At 34.3% G+C, this 23,213-nt stretch overlaps 3 protein-coding genes across 3 annotated transcripts in view; 1 reads left to right on the top strand and 2 right to left on the bottom strand.

Annotated features, from left to right (window-relative positions):
• The window catches only part of LOC117320318 (transient receptor potential cation channel subfamily V member 6-like), a 36,858-nt gene extending 33,552 nt beyond the window's left edge, over positions 1–3,306 (bottom strand). The window contains exons 1-2 of the mRNA XM_033874956.1: positions 2,612–3,306; positions 412–429 (exon numbers count right to left, since the gene is read on the bottom strand). Of these exons, the coding sequence (XP_033730847.1) occupies positions 412–429; positions 2,612–2,975 (382 nt within the window). The 5' untranslated portion in view covers positions 2,976–3,306. The remainder of the gene's footprint in view (positions 1–411; positions 430–2,611) is intronic.
• Positions 3,307–3,411: 105 nt separating this feature from the next.
• Positions 3,412–20,492, top strand: LOC117320369 (protein FAM166B-like). Its single transcript, XM_033874973.1, has 7 exons — positions 3,412–3,601; positions 4,214–4,289; positions 15,019–15,139; positions 15,578–15,805; positions 17,318–17,507; positions 17,777–17,874; positions 18,206–20,492. Exons 1-7 carry the CDS (start codon positions 3,516–3,518, stop codon positions 18,316–18,318), a joined length of 912 nt encoding a protein of 303 aa, XP_033730864.1. The 5' UTR covers positions 3,412–3,515; the 3' UTR covers positions 18,319–20,492.
• LOC117320356 (U4/U6 small nuclear ribonucleoprotein Prp4-like) overlaps positions 19,970–23,213 on the bottom strand; it is a 25,423-nt gene continuing 22,179 nt past the window's right edge. The window contains 2 exon segments of the mRNA XM_033874965.1: positions 19,970–21,676; positions 22,849–22,898. Coding sequence (XP_033730856.1) covers positions 21,518–21,676; positions 22,849–22,898 — 209 coding nt within the window. The 3' untranslated portion in view covers positions 19,970–21,517.

The raw sequence follows: 23,213 nt of genomic DNA, 5'->3' as shown, positions 1-23,213 counted from the left end.
TTTCCTGGCTGGGCAGTCATCATATGCGGCACTATGTGCACCCCCAAAATTGACACATTTTTTTGTTTCTGCATCACAATCTACAACCTTGTAGTCTCCCCCAGGTTCCAGGTTCTATGTCTATATGTGATCGTATGTAATTTACCTATGTCTTGATAAAGGGGCAGATTGCCTCAATTTACTTGTCTGTACTGTCGTTATAACTACTTGACAATTATATATGTAGTAGGTTATATACTGTTCTCGGTTGAATATATAGAATGAGTACAGTCTTGTAAGTAGGGTATAATAGGGACACAAGCTCAGTGACTGCAGTAGAACACCTGAGTAATACAAAGGAATTGTACAATATTCACAGAGGTGCATCAATACAAAAACAATGCCAATCTCCATACATACATACATACATACCTGGCAGTGAGGTACCGTCTGAAATCATTTTGTTAAAAAATACAATAGTGAAAAAGTTATAATTCTACTGTGAAGTTGTTCATGCAAAAATAAAACAGATGTAATATATTACATACTTGCCATACATTGCACACAAGCTACCATTTATTACATTTTTACCAGTGAAATATCAAAAATTATTCATTCTATAAAAGTGATATTTTTCACTAGTGAAGAATATCATATTTTTCACTAGTGAAAAATATCACTTTTGCTGATTTGACCAATCAAATTAATGATTAGAAAATACCAAAATAATTGACCAATCAGAAAGCCCAACATATATGTCAGCACCTGGACAGGGGAAACTACTTTTTTTGTTTACAAATTATCGCTGTAGTCCTAGTTAGCATACGGGGTAGGGTTTTCGTTGATAAAAAATGTAATAAACAGAATATTTAACAGTGTCTTCAGTAAAACCAAATATATTTCACTCGTGTGGCTAATATTTTGATATTTTTCACTCGTGCTGCGCACTCGTGAAAAACATCAAAATATTAGCCCCACTCGTGAAATATATTTGGTATTACTGAAGACACTGTTAGATATCCTCTATTTCTTCAAACATGATATTTGATAAACTTACTTCAGATGGACTGACTTGAGAATTTTGTCTTGTTTTCTTATAACAATAGAGAAATAGAATTTAACAGAATGTAACAGAATATTAAAAATTTCTGCTAAGTGCAAAGCTAGTTGAAATCCAAAAATTCGGCTCAGGCTCTTTAATTTGAATATCCTATAACAAATTTCAGATATAATAAATAATAAAGCATTTAATATCCAGTATCTAGAACTTGTTACACACAAGTTTTCTTGGAAATGTTTTCTCTCAGCATACAGGCATGCACCAGCCTGAGGTTAACCTTATCATTCTGAGGGGTATCATCTGAATTCTCAGTTATTTATTTTAATTGAGCCTTTAATGACCATTATTATCTAAATAGGACATTTTATTAAAGACTACAACAATAAGTTCAATGTACTGATATATATATGGAGTTATTGATGACCAAAACTAAAACTACTTCCATAGAGCTTATATATGAGACAGGTCTAAATTGGAAATTGGCTCGACTTTCAAGACAATACGTTGGCTTAAAGGTTATTTCCCCAAGAATGCTTCATAAACTGGACTATGAAGGAGCATTAAATTAATGCATTTTCCTTAAATTTGTCTTTTAACATATGTCATACATAGTCACATTTTTATTTTGAGATCAAAATAAACAGATTTAATGATCATTCCACTTTTCCTTCAATACTGCACACTTTTCATTTCAAGAATATTTTTTAAATGTTTTAACGATGGTTTAAATCAATATTAGATTTAAAGAGATAAACAAAAGTTCCGAACCTTGGTCTATATATAGTATATGAAATATGAGCTATTCTGTCAGGCAAAACCTTCAGACTACCTGGTAATTAAAATGTACTCAATCATGATAATATTTTTGTCTTCAAGGGTCTCTTTGAGGAAATGCACCTATTACGAACCTTAGAATTAAATTATACCATACTCTATTTTTCTAAATCGGCTTCCTGAACATATTCTGATTTTTTATACATACAATTGCAAGCCAGAAGATAAATAAGGTATATGGAAAAGTCTACCCAACCATCAGCTCCCAAGATTATTGTTAAGTTACAGTAACAAGTTATCGTAATCAATTGTAATTGAATTATGTAGCAAAGGTTTTAGTCTCAATTTCCTTTTCCTGTGGGTTGCTACAACAGGAAATTCTATTGGTATTTAATTATATATCCATTTATAGTAGCCGTTTCATAAAGCTCTCTACTTCATTACAGTAATCTGTATTAGTTACATTTTAAATCATGTGTACTTTTTTGTAGCTGGTTGTAAACATCTCTAATTTCAATGCAATATCGTCACAACTTAATTTCAAATAAAATGTATTTTGTATTTCGCCCCATTTTATTTTTTTCATTTTCTGATGAGACAAAATCGAAAATAATAACTTGAACAAATACTGACTAATTAATGAACAGGTTAAGAAAAATAATACATAATGACATTCAATGTTAATTCTAAGTTTGTGATGATAACATGCTCTACTAAAGTACGGGTGATATCACTAGTCTGTGAGGGAAGGTCCCGTAACCAGTAAGCGGGACAGTTATTGGTCCAGCAGCTGTTTACCTGGTTTGTTCTGTAGGTAATTGTCCTGGCCGTCAGCTAAACGCATATCAATCAAAGCCAGCTCCTTGTCTTTCTCTTGTTTCTGTTTGTTGATCTTCGGCCTGGTACTGCTCCTTTCTTTGCTCCTTGTCATGATCAGATCCACGATCGGAACTTTCTTTCCGTCTCCATAATTATAGAGAAATTTTTTAACGTCTGTTTGTATTTTTTCATCAATTTCCTTATAATTTTTTCTCCATCTGGCCCTTTTCATAAGCTCGACCAACTCGCCGCCACCCTTCAGATCGACTAGCTGGTAGAGCTTCTTAACGTCACTGTCCCCCTGTGCCTTCACATTAGAGGCCACGACTGTCGTGTTCCCCATCTTTGTATCTTGTCCTCTCACCTGTCAAACCGCACAGCCATGTTGGATTTTATGTCACAGGTAAATAGTCAATTACGCATGTGTATTGCTGAGCTTCCTGTGTCCCCAACTGGTGCAGGCGACATCGCTGTTAATTGTTTGTTAACGAGTAACACATCTCAGCATTCATTACATATCTGAACATTTACATCCTCACTTAATTAGACATCAACATCACACCCATGTTGCGTTTTATATCAAGGTGATGCAAAATTGCCAAAAAAGTAGGGCTTATAATTGCGGACGCCGTTATAGTAATTTGACAGTGAAGTCACGTGTTACTCTAATACAGGTAAATGTGCCGCGTGTAGCCCCTTTCGTGATACCAGTGCCGAGTTGGGCATTTAATCTACCTTTCATTGGCTGCTCAGCGAAGTGTGTAACACCTTAGCAACTTGAGGCGCCCTAGACGACCGAGGGCCGTATCCAAACAAGTGTCGTTATATACGTGTATAGATAGGATATCGAACTGGGGATACCTGTCTCAGCCACAGCAGTAATATGACAACTATAGCTTGCGGAGGGGGACCCTCCCTGGACCAGAGGCGAGCGTTCGCCGCCCTCAGGGATGGGACACATGTACCTGGGTAAGTCACATGTCTTCATCTAGTTTTTCACACCTGTCTTATAACACTTGCATGTTTGTCACGGCAGACATTAGTCTAGAGCTACTACTAGCTATATGATAGGTTATCTATTAAAGGTATCCGTGCTTATGGAATATACAATCAACGAGATCAAAACCTTACTGAACACAATGCATACATTTATAACGTGTGTCATTCATGGTGTTATAAACATCAGTTTGTACAGTAAAGATGACATGTAAACAACAAATAATATTAGATTACAGGATTATGAGCACACCTGCAAACTTTTAGAGTGATAACAAAATAGAAGGAACAAGTCACTTCAAAATCATTTGGACAGTATATTTAGCAAGTCAGTGATAAAAATTGAATTCAAAATTAATTTTGTTGATATACATTAGTAAACTTGTTTATGTTTTAGTTTGTTGTAATAATAAATCAAGATCGTCCTACTTGAGATCATAGTTTGAATTATATTTCTTACATACCGTATGGGAAATTATTTTTTTCATTCTTTCAATATCAACATTTAAATGGAATTAACTGTAAGTAACATTTTCATTTAGCCATATCTAATCATTATAGTCATCTTTGTTAAATGTGTTACAGGTACAGGGGATATTGCCCACAAATCAAATACAGGGTTGGCAAAACATATGGAACGGATACCCACATCCTAGCAGGGGTAAGTACCAAACATGGATATGAGGTTTTGCTAATACTGCATCATTTTCTGTAATTGATTTCATTGAAATAAGATAAAAATTATGATACCCTTGCTGATACTGTAAGGTAAACCTCCTCACCTGGTTTCAAACTCTACCCCTACTCAGAGATTTAGAAGTATATTGTATTTCACCACGACCTGGTTATACCTCCTCTGACATTTTCATCTAGTTAATGAACATTCTGTAAATTGTAACTTTTGCATAATTTAAAATAATAGGTCTAACATGCAGACCCCTGGTTCAAAACCCCTTCCGTTTTCCTGTTTATCAACACGAAGACAGACATTCTGTAAGTTTAACCCATTACCTGACAACTAGTCTGGATTTATTCAAATTTGGTTGAAAACCTAACTATAGCCCATTCCATAACCTGACAAGTAGGCTGGGATGATACAAATTTGTTTGAAAACTTAACCCATTACCTGACAACTAGAATAAAGGCTTGGATGATACACATTTGATTGAAAACCTTACCCATTACAAGAATACCTGACATCAAAGTTAAACATATTCACTTTGGCAAAGAGGATATTTAACCACAGATTGGGAAATACTTTCCTTCATTCAAACTCCTTACCATATATTTCATTCTATAAGCGCATGGGACCACCGCAATAAACACAACCTCACCTAAAAGGAGGAGGTGGGTTCATTAGATAGCAACTAAAATATAGATACCGGCTTATTGACATAGGCTTTTGGCTAAATAAATAAAGGAATCAATGTTTAAAGAGCTAGTGCTCTTTGTATTTTTCTTTAAAACATAGATATGTATTTCTCCTTGTCTATATAGAATACTATACCCATAAATTGTGTAAATGCATTTATGTAATATAAATATGTCTATCACCACAGTCTCAGATACCGTGAGAGTAACCCTGACATTAAGTAAATAAACAAATCATTCATACGATTCAATTTGAATTCGTTCTGTCAATATCAAACCTAAAAATTTAAACATTACATTAGGTTGACATGTACAGGGTCACAGTAGGTGGTTTGATTTTAAATAACTATAGCTTCCAGTCAATATCAGCTTGTGTATTCACGTTATCATATAGACATAGAAGTTTGAGGTGTGTTGTGTGACCAAGATCATTGTAAGATAAACCTTTTCAAAACTTTAATTTCTAAAAAGGTAAAGAGAAGTAAACAACTGGGTTCTTTATTTAAACAAGTATACTGGGTATTGCTACAGCAGTACAAGTCCCCCACCGGTCCCTATAAATTAGTAACAGTAACATAACTTGGACATTGACCCCAAAAACCCTGAAACTCAAAAACATCCCAAGATATTATGGTCCTTTATTGTTATGTGAAGTTTGATCATAATCCCTCAGCGAATAGGGACACCATACACTAGAGCGCTGTCAAACTTTGGTGTTATATGTTCATCTTGCATACAATCAAGACAGATAGAGAGGAAAGTTATATTCCTCCTGGTTTCACCAATAGAGGACTAATAAGAAAGGTATTGTACAATGTATGTACTGTACTGTTTAGGGGCCGCGATAGTCGAGTGGTTAAGGTGTCATGACACTTTAACACTAGCCCTCTACCTCTGGGTTGCGAGTTCGAAACCTACGTGGGGCAGTTGCCAGGTACTGACTGTAGGCCGGTGATTTTTTTTCCAGGTACTCCGGCTTTCCTCCAAATCCAAATCCTTAAATGACCCTGGCTGTTAATAGGACATTAAACAAAAAGAAACCAAACCAAACCAGTACTGTACTGTTATGTAGTCATATATTACTGGTATATCAGCAAATTATATGTAAAACAAAGGTATACTGTCAGTTATCAATATAAACAGGGCGTCAAGTTAACCCTTGGATTTTACCAATTTCAGAAGTCAAGTCACTATTTTTGGAAACTTGAAGGGTCAAAACATATGTCAAATAGATATGTTCCTTCAATCACAATCGAGTCAAATCTTAGTTTGGGGAGCCAAAAACATACTCTCAAGGATCTACTGGAAGCCTGGATAATAAAACCACCCTGGCGTCATTATACTTTATATTGACAAGCTAAAGTCAATAACCACAGCAGTATGAGGTATACACAGCAACTGTCAAACCTGTCTAATGTGACCACCTGTATAAAACCTCTATAGTCTCTCCATCTTTGTGTAAGGTCCAACCAGATTGTTGTTGCCCTTATACTGTCCACCTAAATCCTCTTCAAACCAGAATAATGACACGTGTTATTAAATTAGCAGATGACTATAAAAGTGAAATATTTGATCAACATCAATGGCTACAGAACATATATACGAATTAGTGTATCATTTGATCAAAATTAACCTTTTTAAGGTTTATACCATTGAAATGCTTTCTGTTTGAACCTTTGCATTGTTTCAAAGCTATTAATAATTATATAATATATATTATGTATAAGTATGAATATTTGATAGGAAAGACCAATACATATTAACCGACATAACTACTCCACACAGTAAAAAAATCAATTGTTCACCTCAGTTGTTCATCTGAATCTTACACAATAAATGACCATGTTTGTATTGGAATAAAGAGTAGTATAGATCTGTCTAACACTACAGGTGTGTGTTAATGGTAAGAAGCAACAGCGAGTGTTCTTTGTAGTTTATACATCGATTTTGATTAAGTGGTAAATCCTTTGTAAATGTGGTCGTGTGTCAGTATTTGACGTGTTTGTTCTCGCCGTGGTAATCAATACCGTATAGGTGTTCCAGTAAAGGTAATTACTATAGTGTCATTGTTTGGGTAATGAGGACGGAACTATTACCGTGTCATCGCACAGGAAGTCACATACAACATCTAATACAGCGACAATTTCCCGCAAAGTTATCAACACCATATACAGTAACTTATTTACTATTAACGATAGAAGGTGTACTGTATTGATTTGAATAACAGAATCAAAACTAATAATTGATTAAAGATATTTCAATTTAACATAAAAAATGCCATATAATTAGCCTATCGTGTTTAAAATATCAAGAATACATTTTACAGACAGTGTACATTTTTATCATGTTCAGATATTCTGTAAACAAAAATCAACTCAAAGATATCCAAGACTGTTTAAACCCAGTAAGACAATTTAATAAGATAAGATAGAAAAATCAACATTTAATTAAACTTTAAATCAAAAATTTGTTTGTCAATCTCTGATAGAAATCAGACTCAATGAAAGACAGAAGAATTGAAATCCACACTACTATGGGGCACTGACCATTTAACTGATATCAAGGTTTATCTTCAAATTATTTAACTAGCTCCTGAACATCATATCCTGTATATATGGTTTATATCAGCTAGCAAAGAATATGATTAGTCATTTAAGAATATTTCTTTCAATAGTCACATTACTAGGGGTTTAACTCTTCCAGTATTTTTTAATTTAAACCTACATGTATACAGGTGTCTCGGGATATCAAATTTGTATACTGTTTAATGTGTAAATTATTTCCATACTTCACTTCAGTAAGAGTGTATGATCCTAACTGTCCTCCTAAAACCTTTAATCCGAACTACTGACTAACCTTACGGTAGTATCTTACAGTTGTTGCTATATTATGACGAGTGTCGGGTGTCACCAGGCGTTGCTATCACACGTTTTTAATATATTTTATAGGTAGAGGTGATAACAATCATATAGAGATCTATGAATAGGCACTTGCCATGCATAGGTGTATACACACAATTAACACTATAATGCCTCTTACAGCCCCTTACAAGTCTATACCATTACTTCCAGTCAGCTACACAGAATTAAGATGTTTAAACTTGATAAATCATTATATATATTTAATATTATCATTTGTTATTATAATTCATACACAATCTCTAAAAATTCACCAAATAATTGAACTCCTTATTGTAATTAATTACTTTGGATATAATTAGAAGTAGGGTATAATTAGAAGTCATACATGCACTCAAAAGTAGGAGCAATTAATGGTCCTCCAAATCAAGTTTACCGGTATAATCATGATGGGATGGGATAACATTAAAAATATTTTGATTTATAAGTTCTTCATCATTAAATGTGATTTTACATGTATACATGCAAACACACATTAATCTAGACTAAATCCTGACTTAATTTTGCCCACTTGTTTTATCATTATAACTAGAATGCTGATCATGAGTCGATTATAGTTCTGTAGTTCTGGGGTTTGTTTCTAAATTTTTTAGGTATATATTCCGGTTCTCCAGAATTCTGGAGTCTATTTATCAGTAAGGTCCATAATGTTAGTGTATAGATCTGGGTTCTCCAGAATTCTGGAGTCTGTGATTCCCTCATTATTTCTGTAATTTTAGGATATACTTCCTTAATTCTAGCTTCTGTTAGAATTGATCCTAGGATCTAGTACTAAGATACAAAGGAATTTGTATCTGACACAATTAGTTTTACCATAACACTGTATGTGAAAGTAAATATTTTAAACCATGGATTTACAGATAACCCTTTGTAAGATCAGGTGACCACAAATCTACCTAATATATCAATTGCAATTGGGCTTTATAAGTGAATATCAATTCAAATTATTCTCAGTTTTTGGCATGATTTCGATATTGGTTTTAAACCTGTTGGCTTATTTGTTCAGTGAGAATGTGTATTTATTCAGACAACAAAGACAGCAGAGAAAATATTTCTTGTATAATTAATGGTAAGTGTATAATTGGAGTTATCGAGTTGGCTGTATATTGTGTATGTACAATCTTTTAATTCTACTCATGATGAGATTTAAATGCACCCTGAGACGTGAAATCCAAGTCTCATTGTTATTAATGTTTGCCAATGGAACACAGACGTTTTCTGTGTAAAAACCTTTTCTCAATGCAAAGGTATTGTCAAATTTATAAAAGCAATTTCACAAACTGTGGATTTAAAGGAGAATAATGGATGTGTGAATTATTCTACTCAGTTTTTACTCTGCCACTCGACTCCAATGTGTGGGCTTACTACCCCTGTACATAATTTGTTTACCTGATATTCTGACAAGGTTGAGGATGCATGTATGGTACCCATGTATGACAATATAAATAGGCTAAAACCTTACTAGTGTTTGGGATCAGGAGCTGCCAACTTTTAATTGCCATTAAATCAAGTTTGCCAATTTTCTATTAAGATTAATGCCCTAAATTGTATGCTACAGGTCTTGACATGGATTGATATCAAAGTACCCTGAGGTGACCAAATCACTTTTCATGTATGTTTGGAAAATCAAACAAGATTAAAGTTACCCCGATCATCTTGGTGAAAAGCCAATTATACTTTAGTACCATATATACCATCGGTCCACCCTGTTTATGATATCCCTCAACTCGGTACTCCTCACAGCTCCCACAACAGACAGCTCCTTAATTTGTAGATTTTTTCAACAAAATTTGGTTGAAATCTGCCAAGTATATAATTTTGTCAGTGACATCCTTTAAACCAAATTAACCATAACTGCTGATATGCCTTACATTTTTATTTCCATTGGTTACAGATCCTACAATTTTACCAGCATAGCTAGGTTTAAATGTCCAGTGGTTGGGGAGATGTCATTAGACTCACAACATAATGAATATATTCTGATGATTCTGTAGAATTAAATCACATGTACTCATCATAGGCCTGCTACATTATATTTCATTAAGTATCTGGTTGGTATTTTACTTATAAGGACCATCTACCACTAAAATCATGCTGTAATGTAAAAATCCATTTCAGTACTGGCTAGATCCATGTCAATTTCAATTAATGCACCATTTCCAGGCATATATATATGTTATTGCCTTTCAGCTACAAACAATATAGCTGATTATCTTAAATAACATTTTATTAATTATAATATATATCTATTTGATTAATGCACCATCCCCCCCTCCCATATACACACATTTAAAAAGCTGTGGCATTAAGCAGTTTATATTGCAGACAGTGGTAATCAGTACGATATAAATATGCACAATAAACTTAAACTCTAATGTCAAATTACCTATTCAGCCTGCAATGACTGGTAATTTGAAGTTAAACTCAGTCTGTACATAAAATGTGCTTGGTGTATGATTTCAGTAGTTTAATTTGGCGAACACCTATTTAAAGGTACGGAGAATCGTGATTAGGTCGGGAAATGTGTGGAGTGTTGTGTGGGTCGGGGACATGTATGTTTAAGGAATTGTGAGTGTTATACCAGTGGCTAGGTGATATACAAGTGTAAATACACTAAGAGCTAGTGTGTATACCTGTACTAAAGGCTTTCTATCAGGTATTTGTTGTGTAAATACACTGTGATTACAGCGAAGCGTCAGAGGAGGCGGTATCTATTGTCAATAACTACTTAAATTGTCTTCTTACCACTAACATCAATATTGATATTTTCCTTTTTATCTCCCAACTGGTGTTGAGGCTTCTAGTAGGGAGCCCATGTATGCTTACTGTTTTTGATAGTTTCCTTTTGGATAGCAACTGGTGTTGAGGCTTTCCATATATAAAAGTAGGGCTACATAATACATATATACATGTCTCATGTCTCCTGCTTACAGTTCAGAGCAATATTGATAGTTTCGTGTTAAGAAAGGAACTGATAGTATGGACCTGTAGGTCTCCTAAAATCTCACGAGTTCTTATCTACTCTCAGTTGTCCTGACTGTCTACCAGCGATTAAGACTGAGCTTGAGCTTGAACACTTGGTAATAAGTGGGCAAAATTTTCCTAAGGAGTAATTTCAAAGCAATGATGTATATAGCGGCATGAAAACATATTAGATGCGAGACACATGCAAGTCTAGGAGTAATATTGAAAATCATATAATTAATAATAACTGTGCATGCAGGCCTACTATGCCATTTGCTCTCGGTGGCACACTTGCAATTCCAGCCTGGCTGGGTTGAAAGAGGCTGTTTTGATCTTGTAATATCCGGTAATATCAATAAGACACAATGGTACCTAGGACTGATGTAAATGGAATTTTCTAATTCTTTACACCAGATTATACAATCCATGTACGGTTTATTCACTGATGCTACACCGATTAATTTACTTTAATGCTCCATTGAAATATCACCAGGTCGATTCATACTGGCCTTCATTGATTTCCACCCGATATTTTAACTTTACATTATAGAAACCAATAACTATACATGTCAAAAGTGTATCTGGAAATTATTTAAAATAGCTCTCAGTTTGGCAAGAAAGGGCAACAGAATAAAGTGTTTTAAGAGTAGCATTATTTTTAGATCTAAGTTTAGGATCAATCAACAGCAAAGTATATGCCTGTATGATTTGTTTTATAGGTCAAGGAGCAATGAGGGTTGAATGGACGATTATACGTTTCAGTTCCTCAAACATGTGTAAATCAGCTTCCAGTCAATTGAATTTCTTACTCCACAGAAAAAGTGTTTTGGTGTACATACACAACTCATGGATCAGTTCATTCTACCAAATTTCATATCACAAGTATAGCACAGCAGTTTTATCGGAGTTTCATTACCTGATGTGTTTGATGTTGGTCCCTACCGTTTACCTGTGACCAGGACCTGACAATAGTGCTTAAAACCCTGTGGTTCATGACATACCTCCAAAACGTTTCATGGATCGATAGCTCAAGTTGAGCTTTGATTGAGAATCAATGGGATTAAAACTGCCCACCTTGTATAGATACACACATATTGGCTGGGATCTGACAGGATCACAAAGGTTAAAGTTCATAGCCTTTCCCTGTAAATGATAGCACGCAATCCTATCAAAATCTACTTCAACATTCTAAGTGTTGTGTGATTGTTTGAGATATGGGGAATTTATTACATGACATACAGGTAAATACTGTATGTTCTGTATAACTTGTGCTTGTATCATTCTACCAGCTCTTGTCCATTAAAAATCATTGTCCTTATCAGGGATCCATGAGGCCCTATTAATGCTATCTCTATCAGACTACTACAGATCTCAAGACGTATTTCCACGAGCGGAGCTGCATCTTGGTTATGGTAGCAATGTCTCAATGTGATAAGCCACCACCTCTACCTCTGACTAATCTTAAGCTATCCTCCTCATCTGTCACAAACTTTGGCTAGGATGGGAGATTTTCCTACAAGGAAATTACAAGGATCCTTCTCTTTCTTACTGCCCCTATACCGATATCTGATGATTTGATTTTCTCCTGCTTGCTATATACTTTATATCAGCTGAAGACCGCTCCTCTGATAGTCCGAGTTATTTTGATGATATGTTGATAAATTGACACCAGAAATATATACAGTACCTTCCAAATCATTCAGTAACGCTGAATAGGTTTTTTGTCATTTATTGGGGTAAAAATTCAAAAACCAAAACCATTTTCTCTTAAATCATTTAAAAAAAAAAAATTCTCAAAAGTCATCACGTATTTCTTTAAGTTTTAGACATTCATCAACAATATGTATTTTTAAAAAGTCAGAATAATTCCGGCTAATTCACCGATCGCTCCATATCTAGTGGTATAACTGAAGTCATTTTTAAAGAAAATAGGCCAATGGTCAGTTGACAGCTCCTGGAAAGTATAGGTACTCCTGAATCGATTGATACATGTACCAGGGTTGTGTGCATTATAACCAATTTTTGTGCAATAAATGTTTGAAGAACTGAGATGGTAGAAAAATAGTGTTATGATATTTGTGTACTATATTTATATCGTAAGGTATTCATGTGTCACAGACTGTCTTGTAATACCTGAATTATTAAATACATCAGACACCTTTGTTTATGTTTACGTACCAAAGAACATTCTCTAATACCTTCACTATGAGGTAATATATCAAAAGTAATAGTTAATCTGCCACAGACCAACCTCTAATGCCAATGATGTAATACACTACCTATCCAGAACATGTAACAAGTTGTCTTGTAAAAATAAACCTATAACTACCCGGTATATATAGATACCTTTAATACCACACTTATTCTATCATAAAATGTACTCAGTAATCTATACTACTTTTCACTGTTTAAAACAACTATGAATAGATCATATATATTGTAGTAAAGACAAATCCATCTTTAACAACTTAAAGTATTAGAACCAATTATCTTGTTTGAATTACAATTACAGTACACAGTGAAGTATTAACTTTAAGTCCCCTCTTTGGAAATAAAACAACATTGAACGTCCTGTTTAAATATCTCTACAGAGTTTACAAATCTGTCTAAACAATATGTATAAGATAAATGAAGATGGAACAACAGAGTCAATCAGGGCACAATGTTAAGTCTGTATGACACCACAAGGGGAGATAATCCCACAATAAGAATCTACATGTTAGTTCTTATCTTTGGTGTCTTTATCACACAAGAATTAAATCCCAGGGTTCATTATATTTCATTATAGTAAAAAAAGATTATATGTACTTATATAATGTAGAATTTTTGCATTGCAAATAATGTACAGATTGATATTAATTACTACAACAGATGTGAATCATTTAAAAATGTTACAAAGAATGCATACTTCATAGATAAGGTCATCAATATTGATGACAACATGCGTTAAGTGTCGAAACAGGTCAACATTTTGATTGAAGCTGAGAAATCCAGCTAGATGTTGTTATAGTCATCTTTACTTCTGATAAAATCTATCTGAATTCATACAACTACTGTAACTGTAAATGCTATATATAATTTTACATAATATCATTTGACTGTGAGTTCCAACATCAGTGTTGCTACAGTGTATTTATTATACACAGACTTAGTACTGCTTGCCAATTTTCAAGAATTTTCATCAGAAGAGATATAACAGATTGTGCAAATTAAAACCTCAACAATTAGGGGATTTTGTAATTGTTTTGAATGACAACATTTTATCCAAATTGATTTTTTTAATTTTTATTGTAAGGGTCAAATTTGGCAAATGTATACTTTCATTCTTGAATGTAATAGCAGACCACATCATCATATAACACTAGGCTTTGTTAATCTGTGTGTAATAATCTGATATAATAGGTGCCATATTGGCCTAAGTGTTCAATTAGTTACCTACAATTAATCCTCTAAAAGCACACACAGCAATGTGCTCTTTGTGCCTTACACTCCCATTCTTTATAGGATTAAACCATATTTCTCTAATATTAAATACTCTTATGTTCCTATAATTGTCGAACACAAAGAAACAATAGCCCCACATTTCCTGAAGGGAAACATTAGTTCGTGAACATATACAGTATATATCTTTGGAGCAATTACTACATTATCCTCTAATTTTCTCTATTTCTCAGCCTCAGAATTAAAATACTGTTGTTCATTTTGTATTCCATACTAAAAGATTTACATTTCAATCTAAAGGGCCACAAAAGCTTAGCAGGTATAGCATAGGGCTAATGCAACCTAGAGATCCGAGGTGTGTGGTTTGATCTGTCGCTGAGATGAAGCTGAGGTAATGGGCTGTCCTATCAGCTGTCATGGTTACATGTGTCCTTTGGCAAGACATTTTACCTTACTTGCTTTAGATTGAATGCATTCAGCCTTTGATGTGTTCAGAGAGGTAGCCACAAGCTACTACAAGGAAACCCTGCCTCAAAATTACCCTGGCTGTTGATTTGGAGAATTACCCAGGCAAATAAACAAAGGAAAGACTCCAAAGTTAAATTGAACAATGAAATCTCTCAAAAGTCCAACTACTAATGCATCTCTATGCCTGTTACTTAGTAATAGTAGTTTTGTGACACTCATTCTTTACAGGAAGTCCAGCACAGACATCCTGCTTCCGTGCTTGCAGCAACGATTCCAGCCCCTCCCAAACAACTCCCAGACGCAACCGGAGACAACAAATATACCAAGAATATGGTCCCTGGCTATACAGGTACATCACCTAATAAAGGAAACTGATTCTAGGGGCAGTAAAGGGCATTGATTAAAATTATAAGCTGTCATATTCATTTTCCTGCAATAAGCCTGAATTGGCACAAAAAGTAATCTGTAACTAATTAGTCAGAGAATTGGCTTATTGTTGGACAATGAAATTACATTTGTTGATAATTTTAACTGAACAGTAAATAGAAATGGATGGGCTCATTACTTGTAATAAGCATGGGCATATAATGCCAGATGATTTGTTTTTCTGTTTCCTAGTAGTCATACAAGCTGAATGATACTTAACACACTATAACATACAATTATAGTCTAATTCATGTATATATGTCTAATTATAGATTACCAGGTATGTACAGAATATTTTATATAACTTGTAACTTATTGTTGAAAAAGCTTTTACTAATTATTTACTTTAATAACATTACAGGTTATATACCAAGGATTCCTTTTAAATTTGGTAATACATACAAAGAGGACTGTGATTACTGCATAGATGAACATTTGACAAATAGGAAAGGTTATGACCTAAAACAGGCCGACCTTCGACAGCAAATAAATGGCCATCCAAGGCTTACTGCAATATCATATGATCCTGAAGTCAAGGAGAGGCTCAACATGTACAGGGATACACATCCTACAAAATCCATCTTAGTCGGTAGGTCAACTATTCTATCTAAGTCGGTAGGTCAACTATTCTATCTAAGTCGGTAGGTCAACTATTCCATCTTAGTCGGTAGGTCAACTATTTCATCTTAGTCGGTAGGTCAACTATTCTATCTAAGTCGGTAGGTCAACTGTTCCATCTTAGTCCGTAGGTCAACTATTCCATCTTAGTCGGTAGGTCAACTATTCCATCTTAGTCCGTAGGTCAACTATTCCATCTTAGTCGGTAGGTCAACTATTTCATCTTAGTCGGTAGGTCAACTATTCCATCTTAGTCGGTAGGTCAACTATTCCATCTTAGTCCGTAGATCAACTATTCCATCTTAGTCGTAGGTCAATTATTCCATCTTAATTGGTAGGTTAACTATTTCATCTTAGTCGATGGGTCAACTACATTTCCATCTTAGTTGGTAGGTCAACTGTTCCATCTTAGTCGGTAGGTCAACTTTTCCATCTTAGTCGGTAGGTCAACTATTTCATCTTAGTCGGTAGATCAACTATTCCATCTTAGTCCGTAGGTCAACTATTTCATCTTAGTCCATAGGTCAACTATTCTATCTTAGTCGGTAGGTCAACTATTCCATCTTAATTGGTAGGTCAACTATTTCATCTTAGTCGATGGGTCAACTACATTTCCATCTTAGTCGGTAGGTCAACTATTCCATCTTAGTCGGTAGGTCAACTGTTCCATCTTAGTCGGTAGGTCAACTATCTAAATCTACAAAAAAAATCTACTAGAATTAACAGTTTACTGTCCTTTGTAACAAAATTTGACAGTCGGCTTCGTTCATCATATTATTTTGACATGTTTTGATAAGATTTTGGAAATTGATGCATTTTTGATGAAGCAGGAGTGTATAGTCGTTTTATACACTCCCTGGTATAGATATCTTACACATTGTTGTAATCAAATTGAGGATCAACTAGATCATTCTTTTACTGGTTAATCTGTTACCAAACAGGATAACAATTCACTGTCGATAAATCTGTTGCTGATCTGTTGTCTACTTAGATGTTTGACTCATTGCTTTAAGATTAATATTCAAGAGTATAATAGAGCACAGAAAACCAAGTTAAAAGAACGAGCAAATATAACGAATAAAAATAACGGAAGTCAGATACAGAATTTAACAGATAATACAACTCGTAACTAATCAACAAGATAACTACTTTGTAATTTCTACTTTTGATAAATTATATGTGTGAAATAAAAGGACAACAAATAAGTTCTGACTGATGATTTTGCCAGTAAAGACAAATTAATTGATTGAGGGCATCATGTAAAATTGAAACAAAACTGTAGTATCAAATTTTAATTCCAATTTTCTAGTGAAGTCGTTGCTTCATCATAGGTGAAATTTGAAACAAAACAATTGGTCCTTGTTGTACCATTGTACAAACATCGACTAAATGTGTCACCTGGACAACATATTACGGTTATAGCTGAATATTTTATGTACACGTTAGGATGATAGTTGACTTTGTTACTCATCTGTTGTTTCAGAGGATAAGAGAGGACTAACAGAGCCCCCTATTCCTGGTTACCGTGGCTACATCCCCAGAATTAAAGCAACAGAAATGGGTTTGGGCAGCCGTTACAACCAGACGACTAAGAAGGGCTTAGAACTGTTTGTACAAGAGACAGCAGCCAATGCGGCACGAAGCACAGGCAAATTGCCTCAGTCACTATCAACGTAAATAATATTTCGATATATAGACAGATTTTCGCTTTTTATTTTTAATATCTTATAGAAATTGGAATTAAATTGCTATGAAAAATTCAAATTTCATACAGTACATATATCTCAATGAAAAAAAATACACAAATTGCAAATTACTATTCCTGGAAAAATGCACCCTTTAACATTTTAAAGTCCGTATTGAGCAAAAGTTATAGATCATAACCTGGCAAACATCTGATGTAATACAATGTATTGAGTTCTGTGATGTTTATTGGTTTTAGGGTTTCACACCAGACATTGAAGAGTGCGCCTCCCAGCTTTAACAGACGTCTATATGTCAATGATGGCATGATCCCCAAATACACAGGATATATACCTCGTAAGTATCCAGTTACTCTAGATCTACCATACACAATGGAAAATCACTAACGGTTTAACCAGTATAGTTCACCAAATTCTTGATTTATTTTCAGGAATATGTGCAAGTAAAATGGTGTTTATCAGATAAAAAAAATGTATGTTTATGATGAGCTGATTAGATTAAGTTATTGGTTTATTTTATAAATATTTATACTGGCAGATGGGTGGTTGAGGTATGGTGTTTCTAAGATTTGGTGTGTTTGAATCAACCAATTTAAGAATAAAAATTCCTCATTGTAAGGAAAGTTTAAAATTTGTTGCAAATAACCTTTTATTGTTTTGCTTTCCAGATCGAAGATTTGTGTTTGGAAATACATACGGAGACACAACAAGATCTTTAAATGTGTGCAGTCATCCGAGTCAGTCATACGGGGACTTCCTCCGCTCAAAAACCACACTGTAATAATCATAACACCATGCCCGTCATCAGCTTACAGTTGAAAAAGAGAAGAAAAAAAACATTAAGAATTTATGTCTTAGTAGACCTTTGACCTCTAACTGTGATATATACCATACTCAGTATGACATTTTTCTGAGGAGAGCCCAGTTTACACGACGCCACTGAGTGCCTCTGTCAGGAACCTAGAGAAAGACAACTATTTAGGACCTACGAAACATTGGCATCTGCTGGACCAAGCAGCTGCATGTCTTGTTCAGAGTATTGTTAACCCAAGCAAAAGCTGTGTTGTCTTAAACTATTGAGTGTTGGGCCTTTTTTCTGATACCAACAAAAGTGGACCTGTTGGATTAGATTTCACTGATGGTAATACAACATTGTACCGTAGTAGAATTATCTGTTATTAAGGGACCATCGGTAAGAAGGTGTAATTTTATTTTTTCAATATCATATATATCTCGAACATCCTGACAATGAACATAGTGAAATAATAATTGGATGTTTCAAATATAAACGATTGGCCCATCATGACAGTATACTGTATTTGACCGAAGGCCTAGGACAGTGTTTCTGTGTATGACTGCTTTACATGTAACTGTTATGTCCACTGCCTATAAATGTTCACATGGTATGTCTGGGGTTCAAGATGATAAATTGTTGATATGAGTGTCCGGAAATTGTACCATCCTTTAAATATGTCCACTACATGCAAGTCATCTCATGAGTCAATTGAAGGTCATCAATGATGATTTTGTCATCTCAAAGTGTTACGTAAAGAACATTGATGATGATTTTGTGGGTGGATGTTAAAGAATTAAAAAAAAAAATAGAATCATTACATCACTAAAGACAAATTCCAAAGTAAGATATAAAATTACAGTTTTATAACTGAAGCATACTTGTGGTGTAGGACACTGGACCTGCTGAACACTATACTTTCTTATATTTAACATAGAACCATGTATATTTACTAATGTTGCTGTATATAGATGTAGAATTTATTGTATTTTTAATAAATGTTAAAATATACAAAATATCATTTCAGTATTATCTCGTATGTTGTCAGTATATAATGTACCTCTATTTATCCTTGCTATCATTACCACATTCTACACAAATCTTTTGAGTTTTGAGGTATTTCCCTCAAATCTCAAAATACCCGGTACTTTGAAATCATAGATACTGTGTATGGTATATTGATTCTGTCTCATAAAATATTGGTAATTTTCACTAAAATTGATTTCTTTTTTCCCCTCTTCATTGTTATTACATTCAATGTAACAAAATTTAAATTCAATTATAAAGTAGTTTAAAAATAACCTTTAAATAAAGAAGAACTGATATATTTTACATGGTTAACCAGAATCACAAATAACAATTAGATACAATGTATATTAAAATAGTAGAAACACTAGGAATAGACTACTATTCATTTTTATTCTGCACATGTCATACAACTTTATGTTACATCTTTTATATCGAAATTTATTTTAGAAATATTTAATACAAATTTCAAGATTGAAAAGTGATACAGGCAGATAGCCATCTTATTGTTGTTTTGCTTTGGTTTTTCGTTTCTGATATTTTATATAGATATAGATATATACTGTAGTAATAACTGGCTCAATTCAGTGTTAATTTATTGATTTTTTTTTTAAACATATTTTATTGTGTCGTGCCAACCTAGCTAAATGTATTGCTTGAAGGAGACAAACACAAAGAATTTGTTATATTTTAGCATACAGAGGTCACTATGATATATTAGTGCATCATGTAGTGGATTTTTTTATTTAAAAGGAGTTGAATCTGATCTATAGAATAGTAGAACCATTACTTTCCAGTGACTAGAGCCCAGTAGACAGACTTTTCCATACTTATACCTTCATTTTCACTAAATATTAGTTTTACCTATCCATAATGATGTATGTATACACGTGGTAATTTAAGGTTGTGATATGTAATTGGGCTGGGACAATGTATTGGAAAACATAAAACATACCCTCTAATCAAAATAATGGGACTAAAGGGAAGTAACTCTTACATCACAACAACAGAGTTGTATCATGCTGTAATTTTCCTATTTAAAAGTGCATAGTTCATAATTTTGGTTCTTCTACAACATTCTCATCAAGGTTATATATGATATTCCTTTGAAATTAAAAGCATTATTGTAAAATTCACAGATGTCCTGTTGTCTTTTATGTGTTAAAGCCGGGAGGAAATAAATGACTTGAAAATAAGGGAGATTTTGTCTCACGCCGGGAGGTATGGCATGTATGGACTGTTTTGAATTTCAACTTGAAACTTTCAAAAGGAAGTACATTTCAGTTATATCAGACAGCACAGACACAACCTTTCATTGATAAAATGACATGATTTATTTTGTTATCAACTACATAACATGACACTTACAATATGTAGTCATATTTGTGATGAAATGTAGACAGTTTTTTCTAACTTGATAAGACAAATATAAGTCTGTCCATTTGTGCTCTGAACACCATACATAACACTTAAATCTTCCTGTATCAACTCAAGCCATACAAACACTGTCCTTATTTTGCACACCGACAAGAAGTGTCGTTCAATATATATAAAAAATCAAGCATCCTGTTGAAAAGACAACTTTATGCAGAGATCAGTTGTAAGTAAAGACCTCATGACGCAGGCCAAAATATTGACAGTCAATCCAGGCTTTGGTAGTCTTTTTTATGACATACAGACTCTGTATGTTTGAAATCCTGTCACACACAATGTTGGTCCTCTACAATTGAATGTCATGTTATACAATGGACTAGCTTTAGTATACATTGTATAGTATACACCGGTCCTGGTTTTGAGAATACAGTCTTTTGTGACACTGTTATTACATGACCTGTTGTCACAAATCATTCCTTGCATAGCACATGTTGAATAGTATCCATGGCCAACAATTTGAACACTTTATCATATGACTATATCCTAGAGGCCTCCCTGGCTATCCATGGCCCACAATTTGAACGTTCTATCATATGAATATATCCTAGAGGCCTCCCTGGCTATCCATGGCCCACAATTTTAACGTTCTATCATATGACTTTATCCTAGAGGCCTCCCTGGCTATCTGTGGCCCACAATTTGAACGTTCTATCATATGACTTTATCCTAGAGGCCTCCCTGGGTATCCATGGCCGACAATTTGAATGTTTTATCATATAACTATATCCTAGAGGCCTCCCTGGCTATCCGTGGCCCACAATTTGAACGTTCTATCATATGACACAGAGGCTATGTACTTGCGGTCAGGTGAGATGTCGATTGCCATTACCTTACCCTCATGACCTGCCAGGGTTTTTAGTGGAGCCCAGGTAGGGTGGGCCCAGATCTGGAAACAAGAAGAGTTCCATCATCGGTACAAATCTCACCTCACATTGTATATCAATATAAATCACCCTATAATTAGGGGGTGACTTCACAAACTGGAATCTATATTGCAATACATATATATACCAATATTTCAATAAAAAAAAAATTATTGCAATATTCAATGGTAGAATCTAAAATAGATTTAAATTAGGTTTTGAATGGTGGAAAGCATTGAAATTATCATTATTATGAAACATATTTGACTCAACAAAATAAAAGTTAAAAATCACAGCAACCCTCAATCTAAATATTAAAACCAAAATACACTTATAAAGGAGTTTACTATTGCCTTTCAACTCTTTCCCCATACATTATTCATTCACACTCCCAGTAGTAATAGCTAACTCAAACAGCAACCCTGAAACCAAAAATTAGAACCCTTGTTCAATCATAAAGGAGTTAACTAATGCCTTACAAAACTTGCTGAAAAAACTTAACATTTCATTACTGATGCCAGGGTGACAACATAACCTCCCCCTCTCTCCATGCGATGAGCTAAAAAGGTGTGAAAATTGTTATAAAACATCTAGCTGATCCTTAACAGCTATTAGCCAGATCACCTACACTGATCATATTTTACAAAACTGATGCAAACACAAAAAAAATTCTGACCCCTAATCATTTGACAACATTAAAATTTGCAATGGAGTCCCCACCATCCTGTAGTACAGCCTGACAATATTAAAATTTACATTGGGAGTCCCCACCATCTATAGTACAGCCCGACAATATTAAAATTTACATTGGGTGTCCCCACCATCTGTAATCAGTCCGACAACATTAAAATTTACAATGGAGTCCCCACCATCTGTAGTACAGCCCGACAACATTAAAATTTACAATGGAGTCCCCACCATCTGTAGTACAGCCCGACAATATTAAAATTTACAATGGAGTCCCCACCATTCTATAGTACAGCCTGACAATATTAAAATTTACATTGGGAGTCCCCACCATCTGTAGTACAGCCCGACAATATTAAAATTTACAATGGAGTCCCTACCATTCTGTATTAAAGACTGACAACATTAAAATTTACAATGGAGTCCCCACGATCCTGTATCAAAGACTGACAACATTTATATTAATTAAACTGAAGCCTCGTCATCCTGTATCACTGGTGGTGCTTACCTTTGATGTACAGTCATATGAAGATGTTACCAGGTAATTGGAATGGTCCGCTATAACAAATAAATAAGTACATTTGTATAATAACATTGGTCGACCTATGGTGAACAAAACATTCAACAAAAGCAGGTTTGGAATATATACATTTTGTTAATTAGTGACTTACATTAGTACTTGACCTTTTAAGACATGGTATGTGTAGAAAGGGTTTGTGATGATATGCTTGTATTAATGTTAATGACTTATGTTTGAACTTGCCTTTACAGACAAGATTCCTATGAAGAAGGACCTTGATTTGATCTTGAAGATAAGGTTGGTGTGGTTGGGGACAGTATAAATATGCTTGTGACTTACATTGGAACTTGACT

Source organism: Pecten maximus, chromosome 2 (assembly GCF_902652985.1).
Source record: "Pecten maximus chromosome 2, xPecMax1.1, whole genome shotgun sequence".
Classification (NCBI taxonomy): Eukaryota; Metazoa; Mollusca; class Bivalvia; order Pectinida; family Pectinidae; genus Pecten; species Pecten maximus.
This window is presented reverse-complemented; position numbering and strand designations above follow the sequence as displayed.

Excerpts from the sequence above, each read along its gene's own strand:
- LOC117320369 (XM_033874973.1), top strand. The coding sequence starts at position 3,516 with ATGACAACTATAGCTTGCGGAGGGGGACCCTCCCTGGACCAGAGGCGA. Across the intron at positions 3,602-4,213 it reads GATGGGACACATGTACCTGG|GTACAGGGGATATTGCCCAC; the intron begins GTAAGTCACATG and ends AATGTGTTACAG. Across the intron at positions 17,508-17,776 it reads TTGCCTCAGTCACTATCAAC|GGTTTCACACCAGACATTGA; the intron begins GTAAATAATATT and ends TATTGGTTTTAG.